The following is a 19,712-nucleotide window of genomic DNA, read 5'->3' as shown; positions in this document are numbered from 1 at the left end:
TAGACACTTCATTCCAGTAAGTTACTGAGTTGGGATTTTGTGCCCCATAATTTTTGTATGGATTTGAAACAACTTCCTCTGTATCCCATAGTAACTAACCTAGAATATACGCCTGCATCAGTCATACATAATGCTTCCAGTTTTTATGCACTTCAGTAAAAGAGCTATAATTGCTTCTAGTTATGTTGCATGTTGACTTCCTTAGTGGTAGGGTGCTTTACTTAACAGATTTGCAGAAGTAGATATATTAAGCAATCTAAGTACATGTGTAGCCAATCAGTGTAGATCTGTTTGATAACAAATTTAGAATGGGAAAAAGTCTGTTTCCTTCAAATTAATCTATAGGATTGCTTTTATGGCTAACTCCCAGGTACTACTGTAAGCAAATGCAGTGGAAGAAGGGAGCCTAGAATTCTCTAGGTCTCCATGCAGTTTTTGTTTAGGAAAGTAGAACTTATCACTTACATACCTAGCTCAGATATATAATGTTAGTTGATTACTACATAGAATAACACCTTTGCTTTTATGCTGCTTCTTGAATTCATACAATTACTCAAAAATTCAATAAAATTATCTGGGGTTTTTTTTTCCCATATAAATCCTTAAAACTCATCACGCAAATCTTGTATTTGATAATTTTTAGTCATGCATTGCAGTGCATCTATTCTGGGTGTTACAGAGCTGCATTACAAAAGCAGCACTTATAGCATCACCTTCCAATACATTGTGTGTGTGGAGTGGGAGATGAGCGTTCAAAATTATACAGGATTGGTTTTCAAGGTCCTGTTCTGAAAGCATGTGAGATGTATAAGCATATAAATTTATGATGCCGAAATTTGGGAAAATATATATTTTCCATGTTGCAGGTTAATACATTTTAAGTAATACTTGTGCTCTTTCTGGACATACTAATTTTCATCTCTTCATTTTGTTTTTCCTTTGTAGTGGTCATTGCATATTTTCTTCACCTGTAATGCATTCATTTTTCTTGCAATAAAATGATTGTGATATCTTCCTAAACTGATGCATAAGGTTTTTTTCTAACATATCTATCTCATTAATTTATCCACTAAGAAATATTATTAGTAATTGGTTACTGAGTTTATGGGGTTTTATATTTTAAGCCTTGATATTTTATTTTGTCTAATAATAAAACAGATACAAAAGTGCAACAAAATGTTTGTATGTTTTTAAAAGGCAGAGAGATAGGAATAGAGAAATGTACTGGAAAAGATTTATGAAAAGCATTTAATATTGTTCAAATAGTGGACTTAATCCACTAATTTTTCTGGGAATGGAATAGTTTTAAAATGTGGTATTAAAATATGCATTTTTCTGGTTTTGGAGAGTATTATGAAGCAGTAAAAACATTTCTTAAAAAATAATGTGTGAATAATTTCTTGTTCTATATTTGTCATTTTATGTGTTTGGACTGATCCTTCCCTTAGGTGTTATGGGATTTAGAGAGTATAATGCAGGTAAGTTTTACAGAGATCAATGAGGCCTTCCATACAGTAAGTTGTTTCCTCTTATGTGTCAAGCATCAGGGGAGAATAAGAGTTTGGTAGCTTGCTAAAATATAATTTGAGATTATGATTGATATAAAAATGTAAGAGTTCTCAAATAACAGAAAACAAGAAGGTAAATAAAAAGTAGCCCTTTCAAAATTTTCATTTCAGAAAAGAAAAAGAATGGATAAGAGAAAAGCAAACAATGGAAGATATATTTGCAGATTATATACTCAACCTAGATTTATTCTAGAAAATATAGCAGTCTTTATGTGCTGAAATAAAAATGGTAAATTAACGATTATATACATGTGAAGATATTTCCCTTCTTTTAAATCTTTTAAAATAAGTAATAATCATCCTAAAAGGAGTATAAAATACTCTGAAAAATTAAAAATTGCAAAAAAAATCATAATGCATTATATAAAAGGAAGCAAAGCAGCTGGTGAGATAAGTGTGTTCTTTATTTTGTCTTCATTTTGCTCTTTTGCACTGTACATCATGTTAATATGGAGGATCTTCCTCCAGCAAATGTTTAAGTCTTCTTTACATATGATGACATATATAAAGAGATTATGCTTTTTGTAAATGAACAGTACATATATTCTCAGACTTCTAATAATTAATACCAATTTCAAAATTCACTCAATACATTTACATAGCAGTCTGAAAACAGCCTAATAATCATGTTGCTGCTATTTTCCATCATATTCCAAGGGTTAAGAGTAACATTTTTATCACTTTAATATATCAAAAAAAATTTTTTTTTAATTTTTGATTTCTGTATTTTATCAGTTGTGCACTGTCAACATGTTGGTGTTGCATAATGGATGGTTTGCATTGAGTATATTTAACCATTTTACATAATGAGGAACATCTTGAGAAACATACTTTAGACTTTTTCTGCTGCTTGATCTTTTATCTAAACCATTTTAACAAAGTCAAACTTCAAACATGTAGAAAAAGACAAAAAGTATTAGCCTAGAAATCCACAGTAATACAAGTCTTTTTACCATGCATATAGTAGATATTTTATAATTGTTAATGTCTACATACATGTTAAATATATTTAGCATGTTATATCATCTAACCTGAACCTAAGCCATCTAACTGCCTAATCAAAGTGCTAAATTCATGTCACAAGAACTATTAAAACAATAATCAGTGATTTTTTTTGTCATTTTTTTCACCTAACAAATAAAGAAAAGGACTACAAAAACCACTGCTGACTTTTTGTGTGTAGAAATCTCATAATTTTGTGGTTTTCCATATAAATTTTTAGAATTGCATAAAATTTTATTAAAAACAGAGGGGTTTGTGTGCTAATTATAATGCATTCTGTCTTTTTACTGAATAAGAAGCACTTCTTTTTTTTTTTTTTTTAAGCATTGAATAGCCTCAGAATTGAATCTTAGAAGTCTAGCAGAAACAATCATTTTGCAAAGGTTTTGTGCTTGACCTCGGGGGAGAAAAAAAACAACCAAAAGAAAGACAACTTGGAGAGACTTACAGATTCTTGCTATAGAGTAGAGTTTGAAGAAATAGTATGTAATTTACTGCATTCTTGGAAGATAGCACCAGAATATTCCTGCTTTTAGACAGTCCCTCGACTGTGATCAGTATCAGAACTTTTGGAAGACTAGAAGTATATTGAGATAACTGAAATTTCAAGCAAGCTCTTCAAGTCTGCAGATTTTACCATGCCACTGATTTTAAAAGAGAAAGTCCCATTTGTTTCAAAAAGGACTTACACTTAAAAATCAAGCATGCAGTAAGGGTTTCAGCTGCCATTTTATATTACATGCTGAATTTTAACAGAAGAAGCTAAACATCAATGAACAGTTATTTACTCAAATTGTTCAGTGAGGTATATTCACATTATTTTTGCATTTGCTTTCTGAGAATACTCAAGGGATTTATTTTTCTGAACAGGAATTCCTTTGGGAAAGGAATTCCAGAACTGTGTGTATAGCTGTTCATGAGAATTAAATTCAGGCATTCTTTCCAGAGCATCCATGCAAGAAAACTTTATGCACTACTTGCTTTCAAAAAAATAAATATTTAATATTCTATCTCTCAAAAATTAAGGAAAATTTCCTCTTTTCTAACATACTTATATATTTATTGATATTAATAAATCACATCTGACAATTTTGAACATAGTAGTATATATTACGTGCAGTAATAAAGTCTGGCATGCCCAAGAATTCAGCATACCTGTAGGTCAAAAGCAAGGAGTAAATTTATGCAGCAAATTATGAAAGTTTCCATCCCACATTTCAGGTTAAATTTTAGTAAACAAAATGCTTTTCTTTGTCAGGGAACTTCATTCAAATGCTATATGACTCTGCTGAAGAAAATCTAAGACATTAGGGGCTGGTTTGTCTGGGTTTTTTTTTCATTGGAATTCCCTTACTGGTAGGGCTCCTTAAACTGTTACTGAGCCTTAATTCTAGAGGGATAAGTATAAATATCAAAGACAAATCCTTTGCTATTATGTAAAAAGAGTTGTCTGTTCTTACAGAATCCTGAGTGTAGTGTTGTTTCTGAAGTGTTGAAGGGCAGTAGTTCTCATAAAGTTGTAAATGATGCTAAGACATCAAAGTGTTCCCCTCTGACAGGCGTTATGTGATTGCAGCATTGTAGGTGTCCTTGTTTTCTATTCATTGCACATTTTCACAGCTGCTTTACTCCATAAATCTTTAAATATTTATTTTGGTGCGGTACCTTTTTCTTTGATTTTTAAGAGTGGACGATAATGAGCTTCAGCAAAAAAAAAAACAACCTCAAAAAGCTGCGTCATTAATACTTATGCCTATATTCATGTTTGTTTGTTGTCTTGAATACAGGTGAATCTGGTGTTGAAGAGTGGGCCCAGTGGAGTACGTGTTCAGTTACTTGTGGTCAAGGGTCGCAGGTGCGAACCAGAACTTGTGTATCACCTTACGGGACACACTGCAGCGGCCCTTTAAGAGAATCAAGGGTTTGCAATAACACTGCCCTCTGTCCAGGTAGTGTTAGCAGCCAATAAATAAAATTATGGATGTTTTTGAACTGTATAATGATAAGAATTTGAAACTATTTTTTTTTTATTATTATTATTAACATGGATTTCATAGGGGCATTTCAATTAAAGCAGAGAATTGTAATTCTATTCACCTGTGATTTTTTTTTCATGTAGGTTATTAATTTATTTTCAGAACAGTCAAGGTATGGAACAAGAGCACCTTTTTACTGACAGTTTCATATTTTTTTCTAAAAGTCTATATTCTCTAATTTTCACTCAGAAAAGAGAAGGTAGCATGAGTACAAAGACAAACTAGGGAAGAAATCCAGATAATGAATACATCAAGGAGCAGAGACTAATTAAGAGGGTGGGTTAACATATATTATTTGACACTGCAATTGTTTTCCCATTTAGAATACTCTCTTCAGGCAATGGGCCAGACAATGGTCTATGCACGGTTATGTCTTCATGGACTTCCCTTTACATTGTTCTGGCAAGAAAGGGCAGCAGCTACATATCAAAGGCAAAAAGATCAGACAAAAGTAACTTTCTTACATCTGGCACACGGTAAAGGTCATCAGTGTCTTGCATCACAGTTTTCCTACTCCTTTTGTCTGAGAGATCTGGACATCGTTGGAGTTCAGCAGTAGTTATACACTAAGGAGAAGAGACAGGCATATTCAAGTTAGTTGCTGAAAGGGCACATCTTTCTTTAGACTCTACCTGTAGATCTGATTAATCTACGATGGGAAGCAAGAGGGAAGGCATATGCCCCATGACTACATTATTTTTCCTCTGCTGTGAATGAAATGCAAAAAAAAAAAAGACTATATACTATCCTTCAGATGGTATATAGTACAAATTCAGTACAAATTCCTCAAGTCTTTGTAACATTTGATCTCAAGAGGGTGGTGAGCCATCTTCAGCTTCTGGGGAAGCTCAGTACATTTTTGAAGTAAACTGTATTGTCATACACAGAGAACTTTTGGACTTTATCTCAATGAACAGTAATATGTAGAATCAAACTCATGTTGTTACTGTATGTTGAAAAATAGCCAATGGGAAGTGAATGTGATCCCATCAGAGTTTGTGTATCAACATCATAAGCATTTAGGCAGCCTCTGCAATGAAAATCAGCTTACAAGATTGTCTCTAGATGATGCATGATGGTAACAAGAATTGCTCTCAACACCTAATGTTTTCTATTGTGCTTAAGTTAATCAATTCACATGAAATTTTCTAATATTTCAGATTAGAAATGCCTAGTTAGAGCTGAATTTTAATACTTTAGAAGTGGTAAAACTTTACATATGGAAGTGATTCCATACAAAAATGGTAGGTATTTCTAAAGCATTAAAGAGTTGCTTAGATTGTGCCAGAGGCAGGAAATACTGTAAAAGAACTCTCAAGTACAAAAAAGAAGTGAAAGAGGAGAACTGTAAAAGAAATGAACAAACATTGCAAACAATCAAAGATAGATTTAAATATTCATTTGAAACTATGTGAAGAATGAACATGAAAACACAGTCCACCTTTTACCATGAGTTCTGCCTGATTTCTTGCTAATTAGTATTAACTAAGAGGAAAGAGGATTAAATCTCCTAATTTTCAGAATTTTATCTTCATTATCTCCAGAAAGGGATATTAAGTTTTCATACAAAAACAAGGCAAAACAAAACAAAAAATTCCAAGCAATGCAAAAGCCACGGTAATTAATTTACTGTCAAATTTAAACAGGAAAAAAACTGATTCTTAGATATGTTATGGTCAAACAAACTTTTAACAATGCTCACTCCAAAACACTGCTCCATATTTCTCAGGTCACAAAGGAGCTGTTTCCTTATATCCTCACAATTCAGGATACAGCTTTTGTTTCCAGATACCCAGTATCTGGGTACGAATTCTTAGTGTCTGCACTGCACTCACCACAGCTGATTTTGACAATCTCTATGTATCTTGAGTTACTTTTCCTAAACAATCAGTTTTCTGGGCTTAATCTTGCATATTGTTCCATGCAGTTACAATAATCTTATTAATTTGTGTTGTTCTCTGTCTGACTACAGGGTCACTACTGTGTAGCAATGTGCAAGATTAGCAATTTAGAAATATGTTTTTCCTAGGCACTGATCAATTAATTTTTCAAGCACCCCTTTAATTATTAGCCCAAATATCCTTTGTCCTCATTCTATTATGTATCCTGACTTAGAAAGTTGCAGAGTTCATAGGATTATCCCTGGTCCATCCATTAAAATAATAATAATAATAAAAAAAGGTCTGTATACTAGTGTATTTAAAACAGACATTTGACAAAATGATTAGTAAGAAGGTGGGGGCATTATGAGAGCTGGAATGTTTCCTAATCAAAAAGTTGCTCCTTTAACATAAAAAATATGCAGGATGACCTTATGTACTCCATGCATCTATCCATAGGCTTCAAAGGAACCTGTTAAACTTGCAAATACTAATGCAAAGCTTTCAGACTATTTTGTCTACTGCCTTTAGGTATTTTTTATATATACTTTACCATATTTTATATGCTGCCCAAGATACACACTGGAATGTTAGAGAACATATTTCTCTGTGATCTCAGTGTCCTGGAAAATTTGGAAAATGGGATTTACCAGCTTCATATACATGTTGTATTCGAATAGGTATTTAAATTTCAAAATAGTATTACTGATAGTTCAAGCAAAATAATGAAGGAACCACTTTTTACATAATTTTTGGGTTATTTATGTTTTTTTCAGACCAATAGTATTCTAGAGAAGTGCAACATAGTAGACAACAAAACATAGCTCAGGTATCTTTTATTGTCACTGGTTCTTTTGTGAGTGGAGATACCTCAAGATCCATTACTGCAGTGCTACTGATTCATTTCAGTTTAGTGAAGAATTTTTAACACAGCTAAAACTTAAGGGGAAAGAACATGGGATTTCCATGCCTGCAGATCATCTCAGCTTCTGTTTCTCCTTCCCCCATTGCCTTGAACACCTTTTGCCACAAAATCTAGCTGTAGCTTAGCATTTTCAGGCTTATGGGTAAATCAACACATGGAAGGAGCAGGAATACACTAAGCAATTCCAAAACATTTGTCTTCTCAAATGCTATACTTTAGCTGGTGTTATTTGCTAAAATAGTTTTACTTACCTCCCTTTTTTCTCTCCCTGATCTTATTGCAACAGGGCCTGACAAAAAACTTGTCTACATATTTTTCAGACACCCCCTTTAAGCAGTGAAAGGCCACAATAAGGTCTCCATGGAGACCTCTTTTCCAGGCTGAACAACCCAAACTTTTCTATTCTGTCTTCATAGGAGAGACGTTCCACCCCTCTGATCATCTCTGTTGCAGTGCTCTGGACCAGCTCCAACAGGTTCATGTCTTTCTATGCTGAGGATCCTGGAGCTGGATGTGCTCCAGGTGGGGTCCCACCAGAGTGGAGTAGAGAGGAAGAATCTCCTCCCTCACCCTGCTGGCCATGATACTTTTGATGGAGTTCAGGATGTAGTTGGCTTTCTGGGCTGCAAATGCACAGTGCTGGCTCAGGTCCAACATCTCGTTCACAAGCAGCCTGAAGTCCTTCTTTGCGGGGCTGCTCTCAATCCCTTTATCTCCCATCCTCTGTTGAAACCAGGTTGCCCCCAAGCCATGTGCAGGACTTTGTTGAACCTAACAGCATTCACATGGGCCTGCTTCTACAGCTTGTCCAGATCCCTTTGGATGACATCCTGTCCCTCAGGTTTGTCAATCACACCACTCACCTTGGCGTTGTCTGCAGACTTGCCGAGGGTGCACTCAATCCCACTGGCTGTGTCATTGATGAAGATAATAAACAGTACTGGACCTACCTGCACTAGGACGATGGCCATATTTGTTTCAATATCTCTGCAATTTAAAGCTGAACAAATCAAAAGTATTTAAACCCCAGTAAAAATCTCACAAAATATGTTTGTAGGATGAAGGCCAGCATGGCCTAACGCCTCCTTCCACTTCACAGCAGTTGTGTGTTGTGAACACTGTGGGTGTTCACTTAAACATGATTAGGTTCACAGAGTGGCAGAGAGATGGGAAAGATGCTTTGCAGTAATCCAAACTTGTTGTGCTAGCAATGTTTTTGACAGAGAAGCTGTCAATAATCTGAATATTTTTGTCCCAAATAATGAATCTTGCATCTGAAACTGTGTTATAGAAAACAGTAACTCCTCTGTGGGCCAGCTCTCCATCTGGTGTAATTTGGCATAGCTCATCTGGCTATAATTCATCAGATGCTATAGGGGATTTTTTTGCATTTAGAAAATAGTGTTAAATAAAATACCAGAAAGAAAAAATCAGGGGTAAGAAACTTTAAATTAAGATGCTCTTTTAAAGATAATCTGGATAATTCTGTGCACTTCTGTAATGTGTTGTTTTAGTGTAATGCCTATTCCATCCTTGATTTTATTATTGGACTACTAGTTTCAGATATAAAAGTCCATAAATGCAAGAAGGTGATGTGAAAGTTTTACTTAATGAGATAAAATTGTCATGGAAGATGATTTTTGGCACAGCTTAATTTAAACCACAAATAGATAGAGGCTGTTTTCAGTCCACCCAAAATGAAACATTTTGTTTTGGCTTATGTTTAGTTCCAAAATCACATAGGAATTGTTCTCTGTTGCTGCTAGCATGTAGTCAACTCTTGCCCAAAGAAATACACATCCTCTTGGTTAAAGACAGTACCTTTAAAGAGCCATTCAGCACATATTTTTTAGTTCTCAAAGAAAGACAACTAACTTAGAATATTTTGACAGCATGGAATCAAAATTCCAAATTAAGCAATAGGCTTAAACTTGCATGTGCCCTGAAAAAAACCACTCTATCTCTAAATAGAGTCAAGACCTTTTCAATTTATTATTTTTCTAGAGAATAATCTTTTTAGAATTTGGATTAATTTTGTTTAGCTAAGTTTTATACTTTTTAAAAATCTTGTTGCATCTGAACATTTTAATCAACCATTGTGGTATCAGGAGATGAAATTATGTCATTGTTACTACTGGTTATTATTTGGAATCTGATAAACTGTTTTCTCATTAATTTTGCTCATATGATAAAAAACTGGGAATCTTAGAGATGTGTCTGGACTTGTAATCTAATACCTTGCCAATGAGAAAAAAAAATATTTTGATTATACAGCTGAATCAAGACAGCTGTAGAAGTATAGTACTTGTGGAGAACAGATTAAACTAAAAACGTTATGGGCAGGTATAGTCAAAAATTTACTATTTTTAGAAGTGCAAGACTTTCTGGTTTTGAGAAAAATGTCAGAATTAATCAAGGTTTCTAAACTAACTAGACTAAAATCTGTCACTTTAATTTGGACTGTTCCTGGGGGTTATTTTTTTTAATATAATGCAGATGGATATGATATTTAGAGTAAGATAATAAGAATGTAGGATGTATTCTTTTTGACCATTTTTACGTGACCAAATGAAAACCTTTCACTGATTGAGCTGCTGTCCAGTGGGTTAAAATCTTCCCTGAATAAAGTTTGACATTTTCTGTCAGGTACAATTTCGCAGAAGTTAACTAACAAACTTTTTATCTCAACATAGTGTCTGAAATGACAATTTTTCTTACTTTAAATGAAAGGCAATAGAACTTACCTACTTGCTAAATTCCCTTGATCTTACTGATGAATTTGTGATAATGTGCCAGGGAGCTGAATGTCCTTCCACAGCCTTGCAATTGAATTTCACCTCAGGAAATGTTATTCTGATTCCTGCAAGAAAAGGGTTGTATTTGGGCAGGGGATATGTGCCTTCAGGGCAAAGGAAACCTATATATGAGAAGCTTTTTTACAGTCATGAAAAAAAGTGAGGACAAAACAGAAAATCTGTTTCTTCTGTAATGTTGTGAATCATTACTACTGATACACTCAGATATTATACACAGTTTGCCCCTCCAGACACCCTTCAAACAGACAGGGCTTCAGAAACAGAATTATGTGGTACCGAGTGAGATGTTCAGTCTGGATACTAAGTCTTTGGATTTCTCTTAAATGCTTAACATTACTGCAGTTCTCATCACTACATTCCTGTTCTGACATTGCCCAATTTAAATTTGTGCAACTGCTCTTATTAAAGCGGAAGAAAAATAGGTAAAGTTTGCCTTGCAGTATTATTCAATTTATATAGAACTGTTTTACGAATGTATGTGCAAAGAACTTTACGAAAATTTCACTGAATTTTTCTGTAAAGGGATTGAATATAGTATGTAAGCTCACATGGATATTGTATATAAGTTTCTCCTATAGTAGAAAATGCCTAAAGTAGAAAAAGATTCATCTTCTATGATTCCTTAAATTAATATTATAAAATATTTGTATATAAAAACAGTAGTGTAAGTTTGTAATTTATTGTGAACTCTGAATGTATTTGCTGTTTGTTGAATGTTTTTCCAAGAGTAAAGCATGCATTAATGTCTGTTACATCAATGAATATGTTCATGTAAGGAAATGGTATACATCTCTTTTATTTATGTGGTCTTGGAACTTTTGATGACAATGATCAAGTACATCTGCCACCATATTTTCACCAGAATTTAAACAATTGAAAAAATGTTAAGATTGCTGCCCCAATTTGTGATATTGACATAGTAATAAATTACTGAATTTATTCCTATAATTTCAAAAGAAAGCTTAATTTTGATTGCTTCTAGATTTTAGAATTGCCTTGATACAGAAAATATATGCTCGATTTTCATAAAAGCTAGCCTCCTGAAAATCAGGGCTATTAAACATATCAAGTCAGAGACCAAAGGTGTCATAACTAACTTCTGAAAAGGAAAGTCATCTTGTGTAAAACAGTCAAGTGAAACAGAAGTGAAACTGTGATAGTTTAAAGATTAGAGAATAATGTTTCAAAGTATATTTTTTAAATATAATTTAGGGAAAATATTATTAAATTAAAATTAACTAAGTTTTAAGAAGTATGTGTTTTCCTATGATAAAGCTTATCTATGTACTGATTTCCTTGAAAGTGGCAAAATAACTCCTATTTAAAATATTGATCTTGTTTATTTTGAAATCCTTTTGTTACTTGTGTGTCTGTTTCTGGTTAAAATCTGTATGGTTTGTTGCAGTACATGGCGTTTGGGAGGAATGGTCACCTTGGAGTTTGTGTTCATTCACATGTGGTCGAGGCCAAAGAACTAGGACAAGGTCATGTATACCTCCCCAGTATGGGGGAAGATCATGTGATGGACCTGAAACACAGCACAAACCTTGCAATATTGCACTCTGCCCTGGTGAGCTCATACAGCAACTCTCTGCTTTGTTACAGTGCATTTAATGTGGGTTGTTTGTGATTTCTTTTATAGCCCTTTGCACATAGGAAAAAAAAACATTATCAGAAGTGACTAGTTTGAGTAATAATGTTCATAATTGTGACTGTAGTGGTTAAAGTATATAGTCAGGATGGTAACTGTTCAAGACAGATGAAACAGTATTTAGTTTCTTTGAGGTACTCTCTGTAGGGCACGGTATGTTGTGTAGGAAGTCTTGATTCAGGATGGGTCTCAGAAAATCAAAAGGCTAACAACTTCCTGAGTGTGGCTGAAAGAGAGACATTCAGAGGTCACATTGTTTGTGTCCCCCATATCTGTATGAATTACAGAATACAAAACACAGTTTACAAATTACAGTTTGCTTAGAGATTCACTGTAATTATTTATTCATCATATGACAAACATATTTGTGAAACCATAATCTTTAAATTGCTAATTTATCCAAAATGGATTTATTTACATGTGTACAGAAAGAAAGGCTCACACAAGCTAGGGCATTATTTGAATACCTGTTTAGTTCTTGTAGTACAGATTTAGGTGCCTCATTTCTGGTAGTTATGTGCTAAAGCAATTTCAAAAAATTGCCACTAACCAAATAAGCAATGCATGGGCTTCATGTTAAACTGTCCATCTACTAAAATTAAAGATCACTAAAAAAAGTGTTCTTACAAAATTGATTTTCAACTTTTTGTCTTTAGATTGTGATTTATTTAGACCAGCTTTTTCAAAATGCATGTATATATAATGCATCCTGTTCGCTTCAATATTGTGAAGAAACACAAAAGATATTACAACTAATCTGTCAAAAAATTATTTGAGAACTCTGGATTTTGAACCATCATTTGTACCTAAATGAATTTTAAAGGCACTTCTAGACTGTTACATTTAAAATTAGCACTTTAAATCTTTGCTCAATATTAAGATTTGCTGCAATTTGCATTTTCAATTTATTAAGGGAATCTTAATGTAGAATTCTCTGTTTTTAAGGGTATTTCTGAAATAGAAAACTCACATGCTCTCTTCTCCTAAAGATAAATAAGAGAGATGTATGAAATATATATGAGAAGCCGCAGAATGAGTTTTCTCCAAAGACAGTATAATAATTGATTTGATCTTTCCTACCCTAAATAATACTACATAGCAATGAATAAAACTGAAGAGAAATTACATTGAAATGTAATTTCCATAATGTTTTCCTCTTCACATAAACCTTTTATGATTAATGAGTGGAACTAGCATCCATATTTGGAAAGATTTCCATTTTCTTCTGAATTTTATTCTTTCTGAATAAATTATCAGGGTGCAGCTTCATAGCTTCAGAGGCATCTGCATTGAGAAGTGGTTCACAACCAGGCATTACATGGAATATTTAATGCAGAACTCCAGGGAAAAGCCTCGGAAAATCTCTTCCTTTACTTCACTAGTGCTGAGATCCTGGGCCTGGGATATGGCTAGTATCTTTGAAATGTGCTGTTGTTAATGTCTGACATTAGCAAAATAGTTTACCTCCATTATTCACTGAACCCATACACACCCATACAGAACAGTATGTTTAATCACTAACTTTAAGATTCTTCTTTCTATTCTAGATATTAACACCATCAGCTTAGGGAGCTGCTTTCCAAGTCCCCTTTAGAAGAATCCTGAAAACAGGGTTTGGCAAGTGCACCAAGTGAAATTCCTTGTTTGGAGTGGTGGTGCTTATATAGCACTAGTAGTTATAGAACCAGGTTTTCAAGGATGAGTATTAATCAAAATTATATTAGAACCTACATTTTGAGATTATATTTAACTGCAGGGGCAATGAGGAACTGATGATTGCCACAATCTCTGTGAATGCAGGATCCTGAATTAGCACGATTAGTCATAACACATTTCATAATGCTTGCCTGTTTTTAAACATACTGCCTAGTCCTATTATTATTGACTATATAATGTTTAACTTGTATGGAAGCGTAATTGCTTTATGTTTTTTCATTACCTTGGTTTTTAATATTTTCATTTACCTCAAGAAGCTTTCTGATATACAAAATTATTAATAACAGTCATTAACCTTTACTCAGGAGAATATTCATTCAAACTCAAGTGCATGGGCTAATACAAATTACTAAATACAGAGCCATTTCCACCATTTGCATTTTGTTTAGACATTTAACTTGTCAAATTCAGACAGAAGATTGTGCCATATGCAAACACAACAGCATATCTGATAAGGAAGGAAGGCAGGCAGGCAGTTTCTGTCCTGCTACATTTTATCTCAAAAGAATGTTGAAGAACTAGGATCATTTCCCTCACAGGGAGGATGAATGATAAAAATATATTCAGCATTGTGAATACAGAGAAGAGAGACTGTATGTGAGGCAAAGTGGTAGCTCCCGTTCTCCTTTTCCTGTTCAACTAAAGACATCCAGTTTCACCATCAGGACCAAAAATGTTATAATCTGACCTATCTGAACTATGACTGCAGCTCTTATAAATCACTTCAGAGGGCTTAGGGTTTATTTACATGATACAAGAACGGCTCTCACTTTTGCTTAAAAAGACCAGTCTTTTTTAAAAGGCCTTGTTTTTAATAAGACCCTTAAAACAGTGTGTGACCGAAATAATTATTTATCCTTTTTTATATCACTATACAATTAGAGGAGATGGGACGCTCTTTACTTGAAGAAAAAGGAAGACAGTTATATATTAGTTTAAAGCAGCTCATAACGTCGGTTTCTGTATTTGCTTGCCATAAGAAGCCAGGCTGGGCCCAGCCCGAGGGGCTGTGGTCACCTGCCTGGCTCCGGTGGTAACTCTGCTGTGTCCATCTCTTTTGTGGCCGCCGCGGCAGTGGACGGACAGTGGCAGGAGTGGAGCTCGTGGAGCCAGTGCTCGGTGACCTGCTCCAATGGCACCCAGCAGCGAAGCAGGCAGTGCACGGCGGCGGCCCACGGCGGCTCCGAGTGCAGAGGGCCCTGGGCCGAGAGCCGGGAGTGCTACAACCCCGAGTGCACCGGTGAGTAGCCAGCGGCTCGGCGGCGGGCGGGCACCGCGGCCCGGCCCGGCCGCAGCTCCGAGCCGGAGCAGGAATGCAGGGCGGGCTGGCCTCGGCAAGGGCCAGAGCAGCTCCAGCCACGGCGAGGCTGGAACAAAAGTCACTGACTACAATGAGTTGCATGTCAACGTCAGGGCAAGAACTTCTTTACACTGAGGGCGGCAGAGCACTGAACAGGCTGCCCAGGGAGGCTGTGGAGTGTTCCTCTGTGGAGACATTTAAAACCCACCTGGAGGTGTTGCTGTGTCACTTGCTCCAGGTGACCCTGCCTTGGCAGGGGTGTTGGACAAGATGATCTCCAGAGATCCCTTCCAACCTTAACAGTTCTGTGATTCCTGGGACCTCATTCTTATTTACTTGATGATAAAAAAAAAAAAAAAAAAAAAAAAAAAAAAAAAAAAAAAAAAAAAAAAAAAAACCTGAGAAATGTTCCCTGAAAGCCTGCAAGAAGGCTACACATCAGCTTTTTGGTTTTATTGCTCTTTGAAGGACATTCAGCAGATATTTTTGAAGCCTAAAGCACTTAAGTTTTTCATGAACCTAGAACGTAAATATATATATGAATCGATTCCCTTTTGGGCTGAGACTACTTCATGATCCTCTGACAGTACAAAAACAGGGTGTGTAGGTTCTGTATGGACTTACCTTTAAGTCTCATTTGCTCTTCCAGAGCATGTAAAAATCAAGATCTTAAAATATCACATGCAAAAATGTTTTTACTTAGTTTCTTTTAAGGGTACTTAGGCATATTGTAAATGTATATTGTTACTGTACAGCAGCACTATACAAATAAATTTTGAAAAAGAGTAATTCTCCATTATGACTGTCATCATATCACCACTGTAATTGTATTTTTCCAAACAGCAAATGGCCAGTGGAACCAGTGGGGCCACTGGAGTGGCTGTTCCAAGTCCTGTGACGGCGGCTGGGAGAGGCGGATAAGGATCTGTCAAGGTGCTGCTGTGACTGGGCAGCAGTGTGAAGGAACCGGAGAGGAAGTCAGACGGTGCAGTGAACAGAGGTGTCCTGGTGAGATGAAAATATAATTGCTTTTGTTATTTACTACATTGCTTTTATTATTTAAATTGCTGTTATTATTTACTACAATAGGGCTTAGTTTAATGGGCATCTTAAGGAAAGACAAGATCAATGCCTGTAGAGTAATAGCCATAAAGAGTTGTATCTGGCTTTGCTTTACATTGCTGCTTTTCTCAGAAGATTTCTGTTTATGCAGGTAGGTGCAAATGAGCCCTATTAGACATATGAGCAATGCACCAAGTTTTGAGTAAAGCAAAATATCATAGTAGAAATTGATTGCCTAGGAATGCCTATAGTATTTGGAGCAGGAACAATTTCCTACAGAAAATCTCTTTGAATGCATGGTGTCTGAGAATATCAGGTCTGGTTTTGTAATTTGGAATTCATTTTGTCCAGCGTACAAGTGACATCTCTAATACATTTGGGGTAAATTACAGTGCAGTAAAAATAAGAGATAAAGTGAGCCTTACCATAGTGTAGAGAGTGAATGAATGAATATGTCAGCCACATTTTATAAAAAGGAAAGTAATTGAAAGACACATCTTTCTATTATTAAGCATCAATATAATGCTTAAATATAACGTTTTTAATATAACGCTTTTTATCACTCTTTACTTTGTCCTCCCAACAGACTTAAGTCTTTCCCAGTAAAAGCTAATAGAAGTGTACTTTTGAGCTTCTTCAAAAATGAAGAACAAAGAAGAATATCTGGTGAATCAGATAGTATTTATTGTAAACGCACATTTCCTAAAGTAAAAGAATGCATTGTTGGATAGGTGAAAGATAAAAAAGTAAGTAGTTTGTTAGTAGGGTAGGATGTTTTAGCCACCCACTTGGGAAATTATGTAATCTGAACTGCAAGCCAGGAAGCAGAAAAAAATCAATCTAGCAATCTTACTTCTGGACATTTTTGCTGGCTGTGTTCTCTGGTGGTCAGAGAAGGACTTAAATGGCAGGGATGCTTTGGGTCAGGAAATGAGAAATTTGTCAGATGTGAATTTTATGTTATCAATCCCATATATTTCATAGGCAGCATATTTATCCCTTGACAGACATCAAGGAACAGTTTTCAAAGTATTTGCAGTACAGTAGAACAATTAGTGTCATTGCATTCGAAGAACAACAAAAAGACTATTTGTAGTTAGAAAGTTATAACATTGCACTGTAGAAGTTAACTTGCTTTTTAAATGATCTCTTTAATTTTAATAAAAATTTCATTATTTGAAAAGCAGTACAAAATAGTATTTGCATTGAATTCCTAAGCAAACTAATTTCCATAGGTAATGCAGGCTTCCTCTAAAAAGCACAACACTAATAGAAGATTAATATGAATCTTCTCAATAAAGTCAGATGAACTAGATGCTGCTTATAAAACCCTTCTTGAAATAATTTGCATTTGTATATTTAAAAGTAAAGCCGTACTGCTGCAGTCCAATTTTCAAAGGTTGCCACCTGCTGTTAATAAAATATTTTACAGATGTATTTACAAGTCAAATGCACACAGAGCTTTATTTGCCATGTGGTGAATTTATTTATTTACTCGATTAATTTCAGATTAGATTTAGTGCGCTTATAGAAACTCTAACCTAAAGCACCTTTTAACAAGCTATGCTTGTGCAGACTATTAGACATGACTGATATTTACTGAAGAGTCTCAGATTTAAATGTAGAGAGTGGATAATTTACCAAGATTTTATAAAATTATGTATACATTTACATTCTATAAAGAAGCAAAATTGGAAAGTACTATAAAGAGTTGTTCAAAGTATTAGCAAATTTCATTATTTGTATACATTTCTTCCTAGCCCTGAAATAGCTCAAAAAAGCTATTTTTGTCTCACTGGTTTCTTGTTCCATGTAAGCCACTGAAAAATATGAGAAAACTAAAATGTTGATCCTTTTTCTTGTATTAGCATTGCTTTGCATAAAACAAGACCCTCAGGTGTGTAGAACCATGTAATATTTTTGTTAAGGGTATGAGGCTGCACCTACTTGTATTACCCTAAAATCTATAGACATACAAAAAGTTAAATTATAGCTGCTTTAAACTGTGTAAGCAAAAGGCTAATAAAGCCTTTTTCTATTAGAGTGACAGATGTCAATAAGATGCTTTGCAATCAGAGTGTTTACTTGATAACTGAAAATCTTTCCTGGACATTCTGTAGTTTAAACTCTGCATTATCTGCATATTATATGAAATTCTCTTCATAGTTTCTCAGTGATTCCCTTCAAGTGGCTGGGGCATAGACTGAATTACTTTCAGCAGCATTAAGAGAGGCAGACTCAGAAGTGCTGTCTGTGAGGTGAGGGTGCAAAGTGATGCAGAGTCCCCAGGCAGGTGCAAAGGAGAGCTGCTTTATTGCAAATACCTGGTCTTTTTAAGCAATTAGCCAGTTATCAGCTACATAGATTAAAATCATAATAAATATAATTCAACCAACCACCATATACCACAATGTGAACACAAGATAGTTACATAATTTGTTTTTCTACCTCTAATTCAGCTGAGTCACTTTCCCATAATCCTTTTCTGCTTAGCCAAAGTAGCAGGCCTGAGCCATGATTTTACAAGGCCTTCACTTTATAAGCTTTTACCTATATGCAACAACTATCTGAAAACTGGATTCTCAAAAAGCTTGGTTTCTGAACAAATTTTGTGCATCTTTCTTTGTGATTTGTTTATATCACAGCTATAAATTTTAAAACTATTGTTTTGTCCTAACATTGTGTAATAATCTAGGTATGAAAAACAAAGATCTGAAGATATTTTGGGTTCAGTTATTGCTGCTTTGTTGCATCCTAAATGTCTAAAGTTAAACTTTGCTCCTAGTAGGTCAGCACTACTCTGCACTCAAAACATTTTTCTGTGAAGGATGACTTCAGAAAATTGGAAACAAATCAGAAAAAGTAAAAAATGCTTCTATATTTTGTAAACAGCTAGTCACTCAGGAGTCACAGCAGAAAACTTCCACAAGATGAATGAACATTATATCTATCCCATAAGAATAATGGAGACAGCTAGATAAGAAAAAAAGATGCGTCTGATAAGGAGTTGCATGGCAAGATGATCAGAAACTTGTAGAAGAATGTGTAAGAGAAATAAGGCAATTTCCACCAAATATGTCAGTGAAAATGAAGAGATGGGAAAACCAAAACCAAAGTGCAGCACTATACAGGGTAGAAGACTTCTGTAAATTTGTTTTTATAAAAATAGGACTGTGTTCTTTTGACAGCCAGAAGAATATATCATGTTTCAACAATACAGTATTGGTTTCCAGAAATACCTAATTCCCTAATAGTTAAATCTATATTAATGCTATACATGTTTCCAATATTAATGCTTTACCTGGATTTTACTTAAAAAAGATTCTCAGCATTTTTCTTATAAGCATGTTTTCAGTAATATAAAGCCTAATATAGGAGCACTTTAGACCAAAGTATAACTGAAAACAATGCTAGACTATCTTGTTAGTTAACAGAAAGACAAGAGTACACAGCAACTGAAGACTAGCTAATCATTTCCCACCAATGGTAGAAGTTTTTTTCACAGCAGTATTAAATAGATAAGATAGAATAGGAGAAGGGAGAAGATTCAAATAATTCAAATTATATTTAGCTAAATAATAAAATTAAAGCTTTGGGGAGTTGTTTTTGTTTTTTTTTTTTTTTTTTTTTTTGTCTCTGATTGCAACACTATTCTATAAGACATCCAAAGCTTTTTTCCTATTGCCTTTGTTTATGATAATTTTGCCTGGGGCATTGAATTAGGATTCAAGAGAGGAGCTGTAGTTCTACCGTCAT

At 34.7% G+C, this 19,712-nt stretch overlaps 1 protein-coding gene across 1 annotated transcript in view; it reads left to right on the top strand.

The window, feature by feature from the left end:
- ADGRB3 (adhesion G protein-coupled receptor B3) overlaps positions 1-19,712 on the top strand; it is a 446,982-nt gene that overhangs the window by 180,731 nt on the left and 246,539 nt on the right. The window contains exons 4-7 of the mRNA XM_053938382.1: positions 4,358-4,519; positions 11,633-11,797; positions 14,670-14,834; positions 15,738-15,902. Of these exons, the coding sequence (XP_053794357.1) occupies positions 4,358-4,519; positions 11,633-11,797; positions 14,670-14,834; positions 15,738-15,902 (657 nt within the window). The remainder of the gene's footprint in view (positions 1-4,357; positions 4,520-11,632; positions 11,798-14,669; positions 14,835-15,737; positions 15,903-19,712) is intronic.

Source organism: Vidua chalybeata, chromosome 3 (genome assembly GCF_026979565.1).
Source record: "Vidua chalybeata isolate OUT-0048 chromosome 3, bVidCha1 merged haplotype, whole genome shotgun sequence".
NCBI classification, from domain to species: domain Eukaryota; kingdom Metazoa; phylum Chordata; class Aves; order Passeriformes; family Viduidae; genus Vidua; species Vidua chalybeata.
This window is presented reverse-complemented; position numbering and strand designations above follow the sequence as displayed.